This window comes from Rhineura floridana, chromosome 1 (genome assembly GCF_030035675.1).
Source record: "Rhineura floridana isolate rRhiFlo1 chromosome 1, rRhiFlo1.hap2, whole genome shotgun sequence".
NCBI classification, from domain to species: domain Eukaryota; kingdom Metazoa; phylum Chordata; class Lepidosauria; order Squamata; family Rhineuridae; genus Rhineura; species Rhineura floridana.
In genome coordinates this window covers 3,843,416-3,860,081 of record NC_084480.1, presented here as the reverse complement: position 1 = coordinate 3,860,081, position 16,666 = coordinate 3,843,416, and the positions used below count along the sequence as shown (strand labels likewise).

General features: G+C 46.5%; 1 protein-coding gene across 1 annotated transcript; it reads right to left on the bottom strand.

The window, feature by feature from the left end:
- Window positions 1-3,475: 3,475 nt before the first annotated feature.
- Window positions 3,476-11,826, bottom strand: DCTN3 (dynactin subunit 3). Its single transcript, XM_061613200.1, has 7 exons — window positions 11,586-11,826; window positions 10,710-10,794; window positions 9,724-9,810; window positions 8,825-8,908; window positions 7,696-7,754; window positions 6,210-6,269; window positions 3,476-3,937 (listed from the first exon to the last, which is right to left on the bottom strand). The coding sequence occupies exons 1-7, from the start codon at window positions 11,697-11,699 to the stop codon at window positions 3,848-3,850; spliced, it is 579 nt and encodes a 192-aa protein (XP_061469184.1). The 5' UTR covers window positions 11,700-11,826; the 3' UTR covers window positions 3,476-3,847.
- Between the last annotated feature and the right edge of the window lie 4,840 nt (window positions 11,827-16,666).

The following is a 16,666-nucleotide window of genomic DNA, read 5'->3' as shown; positions in this document are numbered from 1 at the left end:
TCTTGCGCTTAGGTCCTGCTTGCGGGCTTCCCTTTGGGGCATCTGGTTGGCTACTGTGAGAACAGGGGGCTGGACTAGATGGGCCCCCTTGGGCCTGATCCAGCTGCTGCAGTGCTCCTTATGTTCTTACATTCTTGCTCTACCATGCCTCAGGATGAAGCGAAGGCAGACGCAAGACGAAGTGTAGGTTTCAATCTCATACATTTGATAGCTTAATTATCTCCCCACCTCCACCCCAAAGTTAGACCAAGTAAAAATGCTTCAGCATCACGGAACTGAAATGTACTCAAGGGCCATCTAGTCTGACCCCCTTTTGTAAAAACAGGCAGCTACCCTAAAATCTCCCCTCAGGCATTTGCCTATGTACCTCTCCACACAGCCATGTGGCACAAATGAGCAGGTGTACTGCAGAAAGGGACTCAAGAGCAAATAGACCCAGTTGGCTGGAGTCAACCTGTGAGTCAAGCCACAGGTTGCAGGGACAAGGTAAAACAATACATAACTGTGCTCAGGCTTTGTGTTTGAGCTCAGATCACGTCACAGTAAAGTTTGCGACAGTCAGAGCCTGGGCTTTGAGCAGTTTCTTGCTAACAGGAAAACTCACTTAGTTTTCTTCTTTTTAAAGCACATAATTCATGGAATTTGTTGCCACAGAATGCAGGCAGACACTAGCTTAGATGCCTTTACAAGGCAGATTAGACAAACTCATGGCAGAGAAATCTATCAAGTCATGATGCGAGACAGAACCTCCATATTCAGAGGCAGTATATCACCCATCTTCAGCACCTGAGGAGCAAGAAGAGAGGGCTACTGCTCTCATGTTCCGCTGCTTGTGAACTTGCCAGAGGCACCCAGTTGGCCGCAATGGGAAGCAAGTTGCTCGTCTAGATGGACCATTAAGTCTGATGCAGCAGGGGCCCCTCTTACGTTCAGAACTAGCAGGCTATGATCATGCTTTTCTACAATTATGTCCAACACCTGCAGGTGTGTCTGCCCATTTTCTCTTTCTGAACCACTTTGACAAAGTAAGCAGAAGCCATCAGAAAGCTGAAAAAAGCTTTCACACCAGCTCCTTTTCTCTGAAGAGTTAGACCCCAGCAACATTGCCCTCTCCGCTCAGCAGCTGAGGAGCAGAGGGTTGGATTCTGCTGGCTGCAGGGGTCTGTTTCATCAGCATGTTTCCTGCAGGGAATGTGCTGGAGAAGCTGACCCAACATGCTTGAACTACCACCTCCCACCCGTCAGCTGATGTCAGCTGATGTACAGGTGGGCATGGTTGGGAGGGGAGATAATGGCCTTATGGGCCAAGATTGACCCACAGGCTGGAGGTTCCTCACCCCTGCCTAGCTGTGTAGGAAAGCATCATTACTTTGCCCTGCTTTAGTAAGGCATCACCTTCTTTTATTGTAACTCCAGTCCCTGCATTCATCCCAGGCCTATTTGCATGTCCAGCAACCAACCCCACTCCTAACACAAAGGAGCAACAGCTGGTATGCTTGACAGGTCTGAAAGCAAACGGGCAGAACAAACGCAGCCAGAGGAAATAGCGAGACACAACCAGAATGTAGTAGGAATATCTCCACTTGCATGTGTTGCAATTATGTTCTGCATGTTCACTCTGTAGGTGCAGAACTGGATTTCTAGTGTAAAATTTTCTGTCCCCAAAATGGTCTGCACATTAAACGTTTGGTGACTTCCTTTTGGTCTACTTACATGAGCAGCTTAGGGCGAGTGTTGAGAATATGCCTCTCTCAGCCTCAGATATTTTGGCAAATTGGAAATGGTATTTTGCTCTTTCCAAGATTGCAAAAGCTGCCATGGGTAGGATCTGTGCATTCTTGGCTCAGACGTTACATTTTCCCCAGGAGTAGATCAAGAATGAGCAAAGGAAGGGCATGGGCCAGTCTTTGTTTTAAGAAAAGTTAAGCTACTAGCTCTCATTGTGGCCAGTGCAAATTTGGGTATGTATGAGTGACATCTTATGAAGGCTCAGCTGTGCGGCACCCTCATTCCCCTCTGGCAGCCAGTTAAGCCTGAGCTAGGAAAGAGACAGTAAAGCAGGTCAGGATGAGAAGAAAAAGAACTCTCTCGTCCTACCTATTTCAGGATGCTTAAAAATTCAGGCCAGTGGTACTTTGGTCTTTCTCTTTTACTACTAAATGCAACAATAGTGGTAGACAAAGCATGAACCATCCACAACCTTGTTGGATGCAGCCACCAGCTTCACTTGCCCCATTTATTTGGACTGGTTCCATCTGGTCTGGCAAAGGCAACCAAATTGAGTCAAGCCTGAACATGAGGGCAAAAAACGTGCAAGCCCATCATGACTTATGAAAGCTGCTAGGGAGGCCCTTCTTTCTTTGCTCACTGAAATAACTGATCCTTCCGGGGGGGGGGGGTAGGCTGCCGAATTTGAAGGTCAGGCCTGCAGCACACATGAGAAAAGGCTAGCTAGCCATTGTCTTCATGGTTAGCCACAACACTACAACTTTCACTTCCTAAGGGAGGTTCCTGAATGTGCAATCACTCTCTATCTTCACACACTAAACTGTATTAACATTCTAGACCTGTGAGCTTTTTGGATGATTTCCATTTCAAGACAAATAGAGGCAATTGAATTCCATTCGTCATGTCACATCTTCCTGACTTCTTTGATTCCATGGATCATAAAGGACATACCCATAAGACCTGGCGAGTATTAGTGGGGCCATCACTACATTGTACAGCATTGAGCTTCCTCCTTTCTTGCTGACCTGAGCCTACAGCTCAATGCCTGGCCATGTTTACAGATGAATTGAAAACAATTTCAGACTAATCTGAAAAAGAAGGCTGGCAAGTCTTGTGAAAGGCAATGATGTTAGGAACTCCCATCACCAATGCAATGCAATTCAGCCCATCTTAGCCACTCAGGGCTCCACACTTGGTATGCTGCCAGCTCTCTTCTTCTGCCTGGAAATCCAGGCAATGGCAGTGGCCAGGAGCATCTTTGACCAACTCTACCTGGCAAGAAGGCTGTTGACTGCCAGATCAGAGGACCAACATTCAGGGTTTCACAAACACGACTATTGAAATGCACTGTACAAGGGGATGCTCTTGAGCAGTGTTCAAAAGCTTCAACTAGGGAACAGCACAGAGGCCTCATGCAAAAGGCCTGGTCACCAACAGCATATTACACCACAGTTCCAAATGTGAGGTGCTCCACAGTATCACCTGGGCCTAATCTGAGACCTGTAATCCCCTCACATTTGCAGAAGTCCAAGTGAACCACTTTCTAGAAGCTGTGAATAATATTTTGGTAGCTAAGGGTGAAGTGGTGTGGGATGGTGTTCTAACACATTAGGTTTTACTTCAATGCGGTTTTTATAGTTTTAACACCTGTGCATTCAGAACAGTGAACTATTAATTTTTACACATAAATATGAACGACATGCTGTGCTGAATAGCCTAATTTCTCTAAGGAACAGTCACAACAGCATTGGAGGTTGTTAGGATTTTATTGTGGTCCACAGTTAACAGTAATTAGTCTGACAAGTCATGCTCTTCCAACAAACTGGCTGAATAAAATAAATAAAGAGGAACTGCTAAGCTGGAGAGATACACAGGCATTTAGCCCCTGGGACCACTGAGCCTAAGAGACAGTTCACAGGATAATACCCATGTTATCACTGAAAATCCAGCCCCACAAACTATCAGCTCTCAGCAGCTTCTGCCGGCCAAAGTAGGCAATCTAGGGTGGGGGACTTTAGGATCTGAAGCAGGAGCACCACTGCTATAATTCAAGGAAAATGTTAAAGGAGGATGCAAGACAGCCACAAGCCCCAATTGATGCCTGGCTCCAGCTCTGCCCTCACTCAGGCACAGGCTTCACTCGCTTTGCTGCTTCGAGCTGGGTGAGCATTTCGTCCCACTGGACAAACTGTTTAGAAAGGAGAAGAGTCTGGAGGAATCTTTTAAGGAAAAGAAGTTGGGAGTGAATTTGATAAATTCAACAGCAAAAAGCTAGTACATAAGAGAGCATGCCAAAAAGCTGAAACTTTAAATGGAACACCAAAAATAGTCAGCCTGAGATCATAGAATAGTAGTTGGAAGGGGCCTATAAGGCCATCAAGTCCAACCCCCTGCTCCATGGAGAAATCCAAATCAAAGCATTCCTGACAGATGGCTGTCCAGCTGCCTCTTGAATGCCTTCAGTGTTGGAGAGCCCACTACCTCTCTAGGTAATTGGTTCCATTGTCATATGGCTCTAACAGTTAGGAAGTTCTTTCTGATGTCCAGTCGAAATCTGGCTTCCTGTAACTTGAGCCCATTATTCCATGTCCTGCACTCCGGGACAATCAAGAAGAGATCCTGGCCCTCCTCTATGTGATACCCTTTCATGTACTTGAAGAGTGCTATCATATCTCCCCTCAGTCTTCTCTTCTGGAGGCTAAACATGCCCAGTTCTTTCAGTCTCTCCTCACAGGGCTTTGTTTCCAGTCCCCTGATCATCCTTGTTGCCCTCCTCTGAACCTGTTCCAGTTTGTCTGCATCCTTCTTGAAGTGTGGAGACCAGAACTGGACACAGTATTCAAAATGAGGCCTAACCAGTGCTGAATAGAGGGGAACTAGTACTTCACGTGGTTTGGAAACTATGCTTCTGTTTATTTATTTATTTATTTATTTAATTCAATTTTTATACCACCCATAGCAAAGCTCTCAGGGTGATGTACAACAAATAAAAATATGTCTTTACATTTCAATATTAAAAAACCATCTAATTCTCAAATCAACAATTAAACAAACAAATAAAACATATAACTAACAAATACAACATTAAATACAAATACTGAAATACTAAAATGTTAAAAATATTAAAAATATTGAAATGCCTGGGCAAAGAGGAAGGTTTTCACCTGGCGCCGAAAGGATAGTAAAGTAGGCGCCAGGCGTACCTCATCAGGAAGGGTGTTCCATAGTTCGGGGGCCGCTACCGAGAAGGCCCTCTTTCTTGTAGTCGCCTTCCAGGCGTCTTTCTGAGTAGGCACCCGGAGGAGGGCCTTCGATGTTGAGCGTAGTGCACAGGTAGGTTCATATCGGGAGAGACGTTCCACCAGGTATTGTGGGCCCGTGCCGTGTAAGGCTTTATAGGTCAAAACCAGCACCTTGAATTGGGCCCGGAAACGTATAGGCAGCCAGTGCAAGCCGGCCAGAATTGGTGTCACATGTTCCGACCGCTTGGTCCCGGTTATTAATCTGGCCGCTGCATTCTGCACAAGCTGGAGTTTCCGAACCATCTTCAAGGGCATCCCCACGTATAGTGCGTTGCAGTAGTCCAATCTCGAGGTTACCAGAGCATGGATAACTGTAGCAAGATGTTCCCTGTCCAGATACGGGCGCAGCTGGGCCACCAGCCTAAGTTGGTAAAAAGCACTCCATGCCACCGAGGTCATCTGTGCCTCAAGTGACAAGGACGGGTCCAAAAGGACTCCCAAGCTACGCACCTGCTCCTTCAGGGGGAGTGTAACCTCATCCAGAACAGGTCGAACATCCAACTGGTCAGGGGATCCATTTACTAACAGCATCTCAGTCTTGTCTGGATTGAGCTTCAATTTGTTCACTCTCATCCATTATCGCGGCCAAGTATCAGTTTAGGACCTTGACAGCCTCACCTGAAGAAGATGAAAAGGAGAAGTAGAGCTGCGTATCATCAGCATACTGATGAGAACGCACTCCAAAACTCCTGATGACCGTACCCAGTGGCTTCATATAGATGTTAAAGAGCATGCCTAATATTGCATTCTGTTGTTTTCAGCCCTATGCTCCAGTTTATCAAGGTCCCTTTGAATTTTGTTTCTTCTGTCTGCCATGGTATTAGCTGTGCCCCCCAATTTTGTACCATCTGCAAATTTGATAAGCAAGCTCTGCACCTCCTCATCCAAGTCATTAAGAAAAATGTTGAAGAGCACTGGGCCCAGGACCGAGCCCTGTGGTACCCTACTGGTTACTTCCGCCCAGTTTGAGAAGGAACCATTGATAAGCACTCTTTGAGTACGATTCTGGAGCCAACTGTGGATCCACCTGATAGTTGTTCCAAGACTGAAGTCTTGCAGCAGCCAGAGGAAAGCTGAGGTGACAGAACTGGAGCAGCTTTCACTCCATACAGCAGCAAGCAAAGGCACACTCTGCAGGCTTCTGCACTCTTGCTAATGGCACTGCAGTAAAAAGGATACCATTTTGTTGTAATCTTCTAGGAGCAACCGGACATTCTCAGTCACTGCTTCACATTGGTCCTGCAAAGGCAGAAGAGTTTGGTCAAACATCTCATTACATTTTCTCCACATTGCTAATCTGGTGTTTTATTGCTAAGCCGGAAGTGGACAACTGCTGCTTCCCACAGAAGAGCTGCCATGCGGGCAGACACTCTGCTGTGGACGGCAACATTGCTTGACTGAGTTAGCAGGTGATTTAACAGCTGGGGACTTGGGTGGTTCTGTATCAGCACACCTGAGCCCCAATTAAAACACCCCAGGTAGCCATACAGAAAAAAACACCTCCAAACAGCAGAGTTTGGACAGGCTTGGACTGCTGAGTAGGCAGAGTTGTCATTTGTCCAGGGCATATTGGGAATTTCTGCACAAGACAACAGAAGGAGAAGAGAGTGCAGCACCAAACATCCGCTCTCTTCTGCCCAGGTGAGAAGCTCCTGTCTTCTTTACATTCTAATGAGGTACCTGGGCCTAGAGCTCAGTAACACCCTTCTAGAACAGGAGGGGATATTCCCCGGTGGCTACCGTGGGCCTTGCTGGGTGACAACAACAAGAAGAGTGCTTGGGACTTTTTACAGTTTTATCTCCTCCTCCGAGAGCCAGGAGTGATGAAAATTATCTGCCCAGGGAAACCTACAAGACTCAAAGAGTGAATTGAGCTCTAATGAATCATTTAAGCCTGTTTTACTCTTACTATATAAACTACTTTCAGAATGTTTTGTTGAAAGGCAGTCTATGAATATTCAGTATAAACAAACTTCCGAAAAAGCTATTTAAAGCAAATTGCAACAGTTCCACAATGCGTTTTTAGAGTTTGTACACTCTTCCATTGAAAGCAACTCTCTTTTCCCACATGTCTACAAGTCACTTCTTGCCTCCTGCATAGGAAGTTTCTTTCTCTTTGGAAGAACACCTGCAGGGCTATTGACGCCAGGCTGCCCCCTGAACACCTGATCGGGTCCATGTGTTCCAAGATTAGACTGTGGGCCCTAGACTTAAAAGTACTCCTCCTCGTGCCCCAAAGGGGTAAACTTGTGACAGTCTAGCCTCTCTAGAGAATCACAAGCCACCACTCCCACATATCCTTCCACTCGGGGGAGAGAGAGGGAAGGTAACTGAAACAGAAGGGTGAAAAAGCACAGGTGAGCAGGCAGCATAAGCACCTCTCCAGATAGTTAAAAATTGCTTTTTGTATGCCAATTGTCTTGACACAAGTGCTTTACCAATCCCACTTAACTGGATTTAGTTTGTCTCTAAATGAGACCCAGCTCAGTGCAAGGAATAGAGCAACGCAAGAAATGGTGCACACAACTTTGCTTTCTTTTGTACAAGTGACAGGCCCCAAAACCAGAGAATAACTGTGCCTGTTCCTGCCAAGTTGTTCAACTGGAACAGAGTGCAGGAAACCAAACATTCATTGTCTGCTGTTGTTCTCAAGTATCCAGCCTACCTGCTGCTGAATGTGGATCTGTGAAAGCCTCTGCAGTTTGGCCGCGTGGTCAGGAGCAGCTGCAAGAGACCACAGAATGAGTGTCAGGCTCTTGATTCTCAGGAGCAATATTCAACATTATCAGTTATGCCAATGCAGTATTTCTGAAGCAGGCTTCCATCTCTGACATATCCATCTGTATAGAGTGGGCTACTTGTAAAAGGAAGGGTGGCAAGTAGTTCAAGATTGGGGGGATTCCACTACTAAGAGCTATAAACAGGTTCTCTCCTCTTCCTGACAGCTGTGGTGGGCAGATCCAATCACTACAGATCCTGAATCAGTGCAGTTAGCTCACCCTCACACTAACTGTGGGAACCAGGGGGTACACTGAATCAGGCAAGCGAAAGCACTGGGCATGCCATCAGAGGATGCTGCTGGTCACGGACATCAAAGGTGTAGCAATGGAGCATCTGGCAGGCTTGGTCACAACTTGCAGTTATCTCAGTGCAGTCCCAGTGCAGTCTTGGACTGCCATGTTCAGTGATAGCCACGGCCTAAGCACTGCATGACAGCCTCTATGCTCTGGAGTCTGGCCCCATCCTCTCTCTCTGCTGTGGGTACCCAGGCCCAGCAAAAAGATGGTGGGGCTCTTAGGCTCAGTGGCCCCAGCAAATGCCACACCGTGCCAAATACTAGTGTTGGGTACACCTATCTATCTAGTTGCTAAAACAGGGATGTGTGAGCTAACTGTGCACCTAGAATTCTAGTATCAGAGAAGAGAAAGCACCACAAAGGAAGAGAAATTGCAACACCCGCCATCTTAGGAATGAACTAACTTCCGTCAACACAGATTTGTTCTGAACACTCGTGATTTGCTTTCTTTTTTAACGGAAGAAACTTTGCTGGGCTACCTTGGCATTCTTTTTAAACACAGGCAATAACCTGGGCTCAGTGCAGAGAACAATCTTACAAAGCAAGACGATGATGACAATGGAAGAGTTTTAACACACACACAGTGTGATAAAAATATCACATGAATCTGAATCAACCAGCTGCAATACCCAGAAAAGAAGCAACAAGTATGGATCTTAGTCCCTGGTACAAGCACAGAATCTTTGGTACTTGGGATCAGGGACAGGGAGTAACTTACCTTTGATATGTGCACTGTCCAAGTATGGCTGCAGGCTGCTCACTTGCTCCAGAAGGGCTGCTTGAGCCAGGATGGACTGCTCTTCTGTTGGAGAAGAGCAGAATGGCATTCATCAGTGGAGGAGGAAGAGCAGTCATTCAACGGCAATAGAGCATGTAGTCTATGCCCAAGCACAGCAGATAAATGAAAGAAGCTGGCTGTTCAGCCTGCTCAAAGCAAAATGGAACAATGCTTAAAGAACAGATTAAACTAGAGTACCTAGAAATATAGCATTAAGAGAGCAAATGTCATTTGAGGACTCTAAGCAATAAAAAGTGAAGCTGAAAACTAGAACTCGTGGACATTCAAAGAAGCTGAATGTTGGAAGATTCAGGACAGACAAAAGGAAGTACTTCTTTACTCAGCGCATAGTTAAACTGTGGAATTTGCTCCCACAAGATGCAGTAATGGCCACCAGCTTGGACGGCTTTAAAAGAAGATTAGACAAATTCATGGAGGACAGGGCTATCAATGGCTACTAGCCATGATGGCTGTGCTCTGCCACCCTAAGAGGCAGCATGCTTCTGAAAACCAGTTGCCGGAAGCCTCAGGAGGGGAGAGTGTTCTTGCACTCGGGTCCTGCTTGCGGGCTTCCCCCAGGCACCTGGTTGGCCACTGTGAGAACAGGATGCTGGACTAGATGGGCCACTGGCCTGATCCAGCAGGCTCTTCTTATGTTCTTAAAAATCCCTGGTGTAATACAGTAAACATTTAAGGCTGCAGTCCTATACCCGCTTAACTGGCAGTAAGTCCCAATGAACTCAGTGGGACTTAATTTTGAGTTGACACGTTTAGCTGTAAATTAAACAACTAGAAACAAACAAACAAAAATCCCCAAACCCTTTCATTTTGTGAATTACCTGCTAAAATGAACTGCAGCTTCATGGCATCTGGAATAGCCATTCGATCAATGTACTGAGGATCCAAATATTTTATGACATCTTCAACTTGAATCAGAAATCAGGCATAAGTAAGAATTAGAACTTTAGAGTGTGTTATGTCAGAATAAATATTGTTAGATTAGGCAGAACACCTGGAAACATAGAACCATTTAAGAGTTTCCCACGACTCAATAAATTCTCTTGGAATTAGTGCCAGCCTGGCATATGGGCTGTAAGAGTCAAGAGGCATTCATTTTCAGCCACACAATCATTACACAGTCTTTGGCAAACCACCATTTTGTCAGTTTCACAATAACAGATAAACAGTCCAGACAGAAATCTAATATAAATTAAATAGTAATTCTAAGTGGCAGCATGAACGCATAAAGTAAAACACAAATATGTTAATTTAGGTACAGGAAAACATATTTATCTTGTGCAGAGAACACAAAAACAAAGAAGCCAGGCATATAACATTTGGCAAGATGTTCCACAAATAGCGTGCCGCTACAGAGAAGGCCTGTTCCTTAAGTCATCACCTGCCTTAACATTGCAGGTGGATGAACCGGAAAAATGGTCTTATACAACAAAGCTTATTCTTTATCGTGCCCTCCCCATACGACTACTTTTACATGAGGCCAAAAAAAGCTTCCATGAACCTATAATAACTACTTTTCATTATATATTTATTTTATCCCACAGATACTATAAAATACAGCCATAGAAGCATCCACTGCTATGGGAACCACACTCACACCATCATCACAAGACCAAGGAAGATTTATGCTATTCACTATGATTTTAGGGAGAACAAGGTTGCTTTATGTTCAGTTAACTACTTCTCCCTCCCCTGACAACATCACTCTTCTATAATAAACTCTCCAGAGTTCTGCAGTCATTATGATCTCCCTTATCTCCAGCCTATTACAAATTGAGGGTTTTTAAAAGATATAAATTATACTTACTTTTTTTGAAGAGAATTTTAACCCTCTCTCTTTTGCCTGCAATATTCCCCAAAGCCACCTGGACTTTAACCAAACCATCTGCTATCTAGAAGAGAAAGGATCCTGTTAACCACTTCAAAGATCAACTATATACAGCAGGGTTGGCTAACCCTATATACAGCAGGGTTGGCTTCATGGTCCGTCAAGCCACAGGAAGTGGACCGCCAGTCCCTGCAGCTTTATTTCCAGATTGGGAGATCAAATCTCCCTGTCTGCTCTTTAAAAATAAAAGGCAGTGTATCCAGCCAACCCCAGCCTGGCCCTGGAGTGGGGAGAGCTGCTAATACTGATTGTGTGTATATGTTGGTCTGCATTGCTGTATGTGGGAATGTACATATGAGTGTATGACTTCATGTATGTATGCGAGAGGGAGCTGTGTACCTGCATGTCTGGAGAGCATGTATGCTGTACGTGTGGTGAGTGTGTATGTGTAGCATATATGTGTATGGAGAAGGGCCACAGCTCAGTGGTTGAGCATCTGTTTTGCATGCAGAAGGTCTCAGGTTCAATCCCTGCCATGTCTACGTAGGACTGAGAGAGTTCCCTGCCTGAAACCTTGGAGAGCAACTGACAGTCAAGATACTGAGCTGGACAGACTAATGGTCTGATTCAGTATAGTTCCCTATGTTCCCCAGTCAGTGCAGACAGCAGGGAGCTAGATGGGAGGGCTGGCCCTGTGCAAGGCGGCAGCCTCCCCCTCCCCCCCTGTTGCTCAGGCCCTGCTGGGGGGGCTTCCCTTTGAGAAACAAGGGGGAAGCCTGGACGAGACTGGCGCCTCCCCCTCCAGTCTGGCCTGATGCAGCAGCCAGGCGCCCCTCGCGTTCTGAAAGACGTTACCTTACGGGCCCCGGCTTCGCCCTCGGCCCCTGCGGGCGCCCCGAAGATACGCTCCTCCAAGGCGTCGAGCCGGCTCTGCAGCAGCTGCACCTCCGCTGCCACCACCGCCGCCATCTTGGCAACGCCCAGGCTGCCGGAAGTTGGGCAGGAGGGGAACCAATCGGAAGAGGCGCTGCCGGAAATAGGGTGCGTGAGGGCGGGAGAGACGGGGTCCTCAGGAGATTGAGGTTAGGAACGTTGAGGCAGGCCGTCATTGCGTCATAGCCTTTTAAGCGGGCGCGGCGGGTCGCTGCCCTATCCCTTTAGAGCTTAGAGGCGGACCGGAAGTGAGCCCCCTCCAAGGGTTTTTGATGTCGCGTTGTTGCGTCGCTATGGCGACGTGCGTCGCTCTAGGGATTCCCTAGCTTTATGGTAACACGGAAAATCTGGAAGTTCGCCCAGTGACAACCCGGAAATACTTTGCCTGGCTTCGAGCGTTGCTATGGGGACCTTGAGGGCTCGCCTCCCAGGGCAAGGCTCAGAGGACGGGGATGCAGGAGGTGTCGTGGAAAGCGGGTACCAAGGTTACGTGTTTCCACGATGACAACTGACGCCGGCCGACAAAACACAAGCAAGCCCTTTAACTGGGACCCGCCGGAGCCTTCGGGCTTCGCAGGGCTCTTCCTCAGGCAGGGTGTTGATAAAGGGCGCGAAGGCAGAAGCGACTGTTTTTGAAAGCCTGGCTCCTAAATCCCTTCTGCAGCTGAAGCTCAAGGCGCGCTCCTCCCGCTAAACTGACTGTGCCTTGAGGTTGTTATAAGGTCTACTATGGAAGAGCCGGTGCCTGAGTTTCCTTTTTTCCTCTTCCCTCCCTGGCCCCTTTCCTCTTGTGTGTGTCGGGTTTTTTAGATTGTAAGCCTGCGGGCAGGGGCCGTCTTGTTTTAACTGAAGGTATGTAAGCCACGCTGAGAGTCTCTTTGGGTGAAGAGCGGGATGCAACCGCTGTAAATAATAAATAAAAATAAAAATCCTTCTCTTAATCAGCAGTGTAGTGGCAAATTCAGCAGTGCAAGGTCCCTTCATGATAGTCAAAGCCACACACACACACACACCCTTTTTTTTTGCTGCTGGGTTGAGAATGTTAATGCCTTCTCCCACAACAACAGAGCCAATAAGCATGAAAGGAGGAAGTTGCTTTCATGTTGAAAGCTGCTGAGAAGATTCTTCTCAGTGGCTGACTCACCTCCTTTCACTCTGATTGGCTGCAATCAACAGGAAAGGACAAGGAAGCATGTTAGAAGATTCTTCTCAGTGGCTAACATGCTCCCCTTTCTTGCTGATTGGCTCATAGGATGCTGGAGACATAGGAACCCTGCTGGGTCCCTGCTCCCAAAAAAGTAAGGGGTGTAAGACACACACACCCCGAGACCCTGGATGACTACACCCATGCTCTTAATGGGGTTGTCCCCCCTTGAAGGAGCAGGTCTGTAGTTTTTGGGTGTTCCTGGAACCATCTTTGTCACTTGAAAGCCAGGTAGCCTCTGTGGCTAGGAGCATCTGTGCCTTACTTGGCTAGTGGAACGACTGTGGCCATTTCTGGATTGGGATAGGTTGCCCATGGATACTCATGAAAGTTGGACTACCATAATGTGCTCTACCAGGGGCTGCCCTTGAAGGTAGTCCAAAAACTGCACTAGTGCAAAATGCTGCAGCCACAATGCTGGTTAAGGGCAGCAGGCCGCAAGCATATTGGCTCAATCTTGAAGGAGCTATACTGGCTGTTAGGTTTTTCCAGGCCCAATTCAAGAGGCTTACTCTGATGTTTAAAGCCCTAAACAGGCCCTCCTGTTGGTCCCTCTGTGAGATGAGGTATGTGGAGTGAGGCTCTGGGAAAGGGCTTTTCCAGTGGTGACTCCTTGCATGTGGTAATCTCTCCCTGAGTTGGATATGGTCTCATCCCTTTATAGCTTTAGGCAACTGGCCAACATGTATGTTTTTCAGAGGGCATTTGGAGGAGGAGAGACTGAATGGCTGTGCATTTTTAGTGCTGTGTTACGTTTATGGCTGTTATGTATTTGTTTTTATTATAAATTGCTCTGTGAGCTGTGCAAAGGGTGGTATATAAATCATCTAAATGAAATAAACCCTGATAACAACCCTGTAAGGTAGATCAGTATAATGTCCCCCATGTTCCAGAGTTCTTGTCCATACATATGCAGGTGCAGCATGCATGTTTGGGTCTTTAGCTTAGAAGCCAGGTTGTCCATGGAGGGAAGTTAGAATGCAAATACACATTGCTGGAAAGCGGTGAGAGAGCGTTAAGAGGGAAGGAGAGAGATAAAAAAACCAGTAGCATACAGATATGTTACTTTTTCCAAGACAGGAGTGGGGAGAAGGTCCTCTTAAGGGGCTTGCTGTAAATCCGGAGACTCTACTCAGCACTAGGACACTGGGGTGGCTTATTTGTTTATTTAAAACATTTTATACCAGCTTTCATTAAAAAATTCTCAAAAGCTTTGTATCAGTAACCCACAAAAGCCTGGATGAATAAATGTTTTCAGGAGGTGCTTCCTTACCAGCAGGCTCTAGTTCCTCACCTTGGTCTAACAGGAACTGGCTGTTATGGAGGAGCTCAGCCTCACCACTGTTTTAAATATGCCCCTAGTACTCCAGGGTTTGCACCGAATTCCAGCCAGGGCTGCAAAGGAAGAATCTTGCTAAGTCAGAGAGGGAGAACCTTTGCAGCCCTCCCAGCTCCCATCTGCCCTAGCCAGCGTGTCCAATGCTGGTCACAGATGGTGGAAGCTGTGGTCCGGCAACATGCAGATGGCCACAAGTTCCCCACCGCTGCCTTTGGTTCTTTGTTTGCAGCCCCAGCTGGAAATTGGTGCATTTGGAATCTTTTTCTGTTGCTGTGCAGGGTGAAAGAAAAAGGCAGCAAATTTGAAAAGCATCAAAATCAACCTTCAGCTGAAAAGGAAGCATCTGGAGCACAATTTTTTAAAAAAAACTTTACCACATCTGATGTCATAAGACATGAAGTGTGGGAAAGGTAGGTGTGGCTTGTGCAAAAAGGCCTGCTACGGCAACCTCTGAAGAATGGAGCAATGGTCTGACTCAGTGCAAAACAGCTTTGGAGGTTCATGTATTTGAACTGTTTCTTGGTCAGTTCCTGGACCTTGGGAATCCGAAAGGTTATGTGGGATCCTGTTCACAGAACTGGCTCCACAGAATTACTTATACAATTCCCAACATGCACGTGGGAATATTCCATTAACACAAGACAACACTGCAAAGAGAATCTGAGAGGAAAATTGATAATCCATAATTAGCATTGTTTTGTCTATCTCTTTAGGGGGCATACATTATAAAGACATTGTGCCCTGTTCTCTTTTGCAGCAAGCCTGATTTCCTCTCCTCTCCCTTTGCAAAGCTTTTGACAGATATAATCAGCAAATCAAATGCAACTCCCACCATGGTTCACATGGGCTACCTGCCTTTTAAAAGTTTTGTTGTTAAAGATGTTTCATAGAAGTTTATCTAATTTAATGGTGTTGGGTTTTTTTAAAACACTTGTTTTTAAAACTTGCAAAAGGGCTCTTGGGAAGGGGGTGAGAAAGGTGCATCCGTGACATCACAGCCCCCAGCACTATGAACAGCCGGCTTTTGCTCCAAATATACAGAACTGGTTTTTCCCATCCTAAATTCTGGGGAGAAGATTTTTGATCTGAAATGGTGGTGAGGGCACTTCTACAACAGCTCCACTGTTCAAAGTTTGGACACAGCCTTCATTATCTTTGGGGGGTTGCTTCTGTCCAGCTAGCATAGGCTTCCTATGTCTGGGAGCCTACCCCAGTCCCCCATTGCCCCCCTCCCAACTGCCATGCTGAAATACTCCCTATGGAAAAATAATAAAAGGTGAGGAAAATAACCTGTAATGGCCTTCCTACAGACATTACAGCATCTACAGTAGTACATTACAGTTTCTTTAATAAGCATTTTAAAAATATCAATACAAATGTGCAGTCTTGATTTGTCTGCAAAGCATTTGAGCTTGACTTTGTGTTAGGAAGGAAATGCTAATATTGACTGAAAGCATCCAGTAGTTAGTTTCTGAAAAGATACACACTGGTGTTGAAAGCCCTGCCCCCTGGAGCTAAGATTCCTGTTGCCTAGTTTTAAATGCATGGAGGCTGGTTGCGATTACTTAAGTGTTGAGAGAAACACAGTGGTGAGGCAAAAGGGTGCTTGGCACATATTTCTCAGGATCTGTGAGGAAGGCTTTCAAGCCCTGGTTCATCTTAAGCTCTTTGAGGGATCTGAATAGTTTTCAAGGGGTGTGCTACCGCAAAAGCAAGAAACCCTTTTCAGCTCAAGGGTAGCATTTCCTCAAGGGTAACCTTCCAGAGGCTAACGTAGGCACAGCAACAGATGCAACTCTTACGTACTGGATGCAGAACGCTGCATTTCATCCTCACAACAGTCAGAGGTTTCGCCACACACACATCTCTCCATCCTCTGCCCAGGCAAGCAGGAGGCATTATCAAAGTTAAAGGACACATTGCAGGCAGGCAAGTGTACTTGAGAGCAGAGCTTGGAAAAGTTACTTTTTTAAAACTACAATTCCCATCAGCCCCAGCCAGCATTGCCACTGGATTGGGCTGATGGGAGTTGTAGTTCAAAAAAAGTAACTTTTCCAAGCTCTTCTTGCGGGGGCACCCAGCAGGGCCAGTGAGGGGGTGGCCTCAGGAGAGTCTTGTGGGCTGGACCCTGGGCTTGAGGCTCCCCATCCCTGTGCTGCCCCATCCAAGACAGACTGAATTCCTCTTCCTCTCCTGTTTCTCCGCATCAGCATTCCTGCTGACTCAGTCGATAGATCGTCACCTTGTAGTGGTGAGTGCGCTTGCGTGTTCCAATGAACCCTGTGAGCGATGCCGTCAGGAGTCATGTCAGGGTCACCCATGGCAGTAAGGTCAAGGGAGAGGAACCAGACAAAGAACGATCCAAGAATGTCCTCAACGGCAGAACAGGCGGATAACAATGTGTATGTTACAACGGCTGTGAAGGCGGATGAAGGCAGCAGCAGATAAAGGACTTCCAAT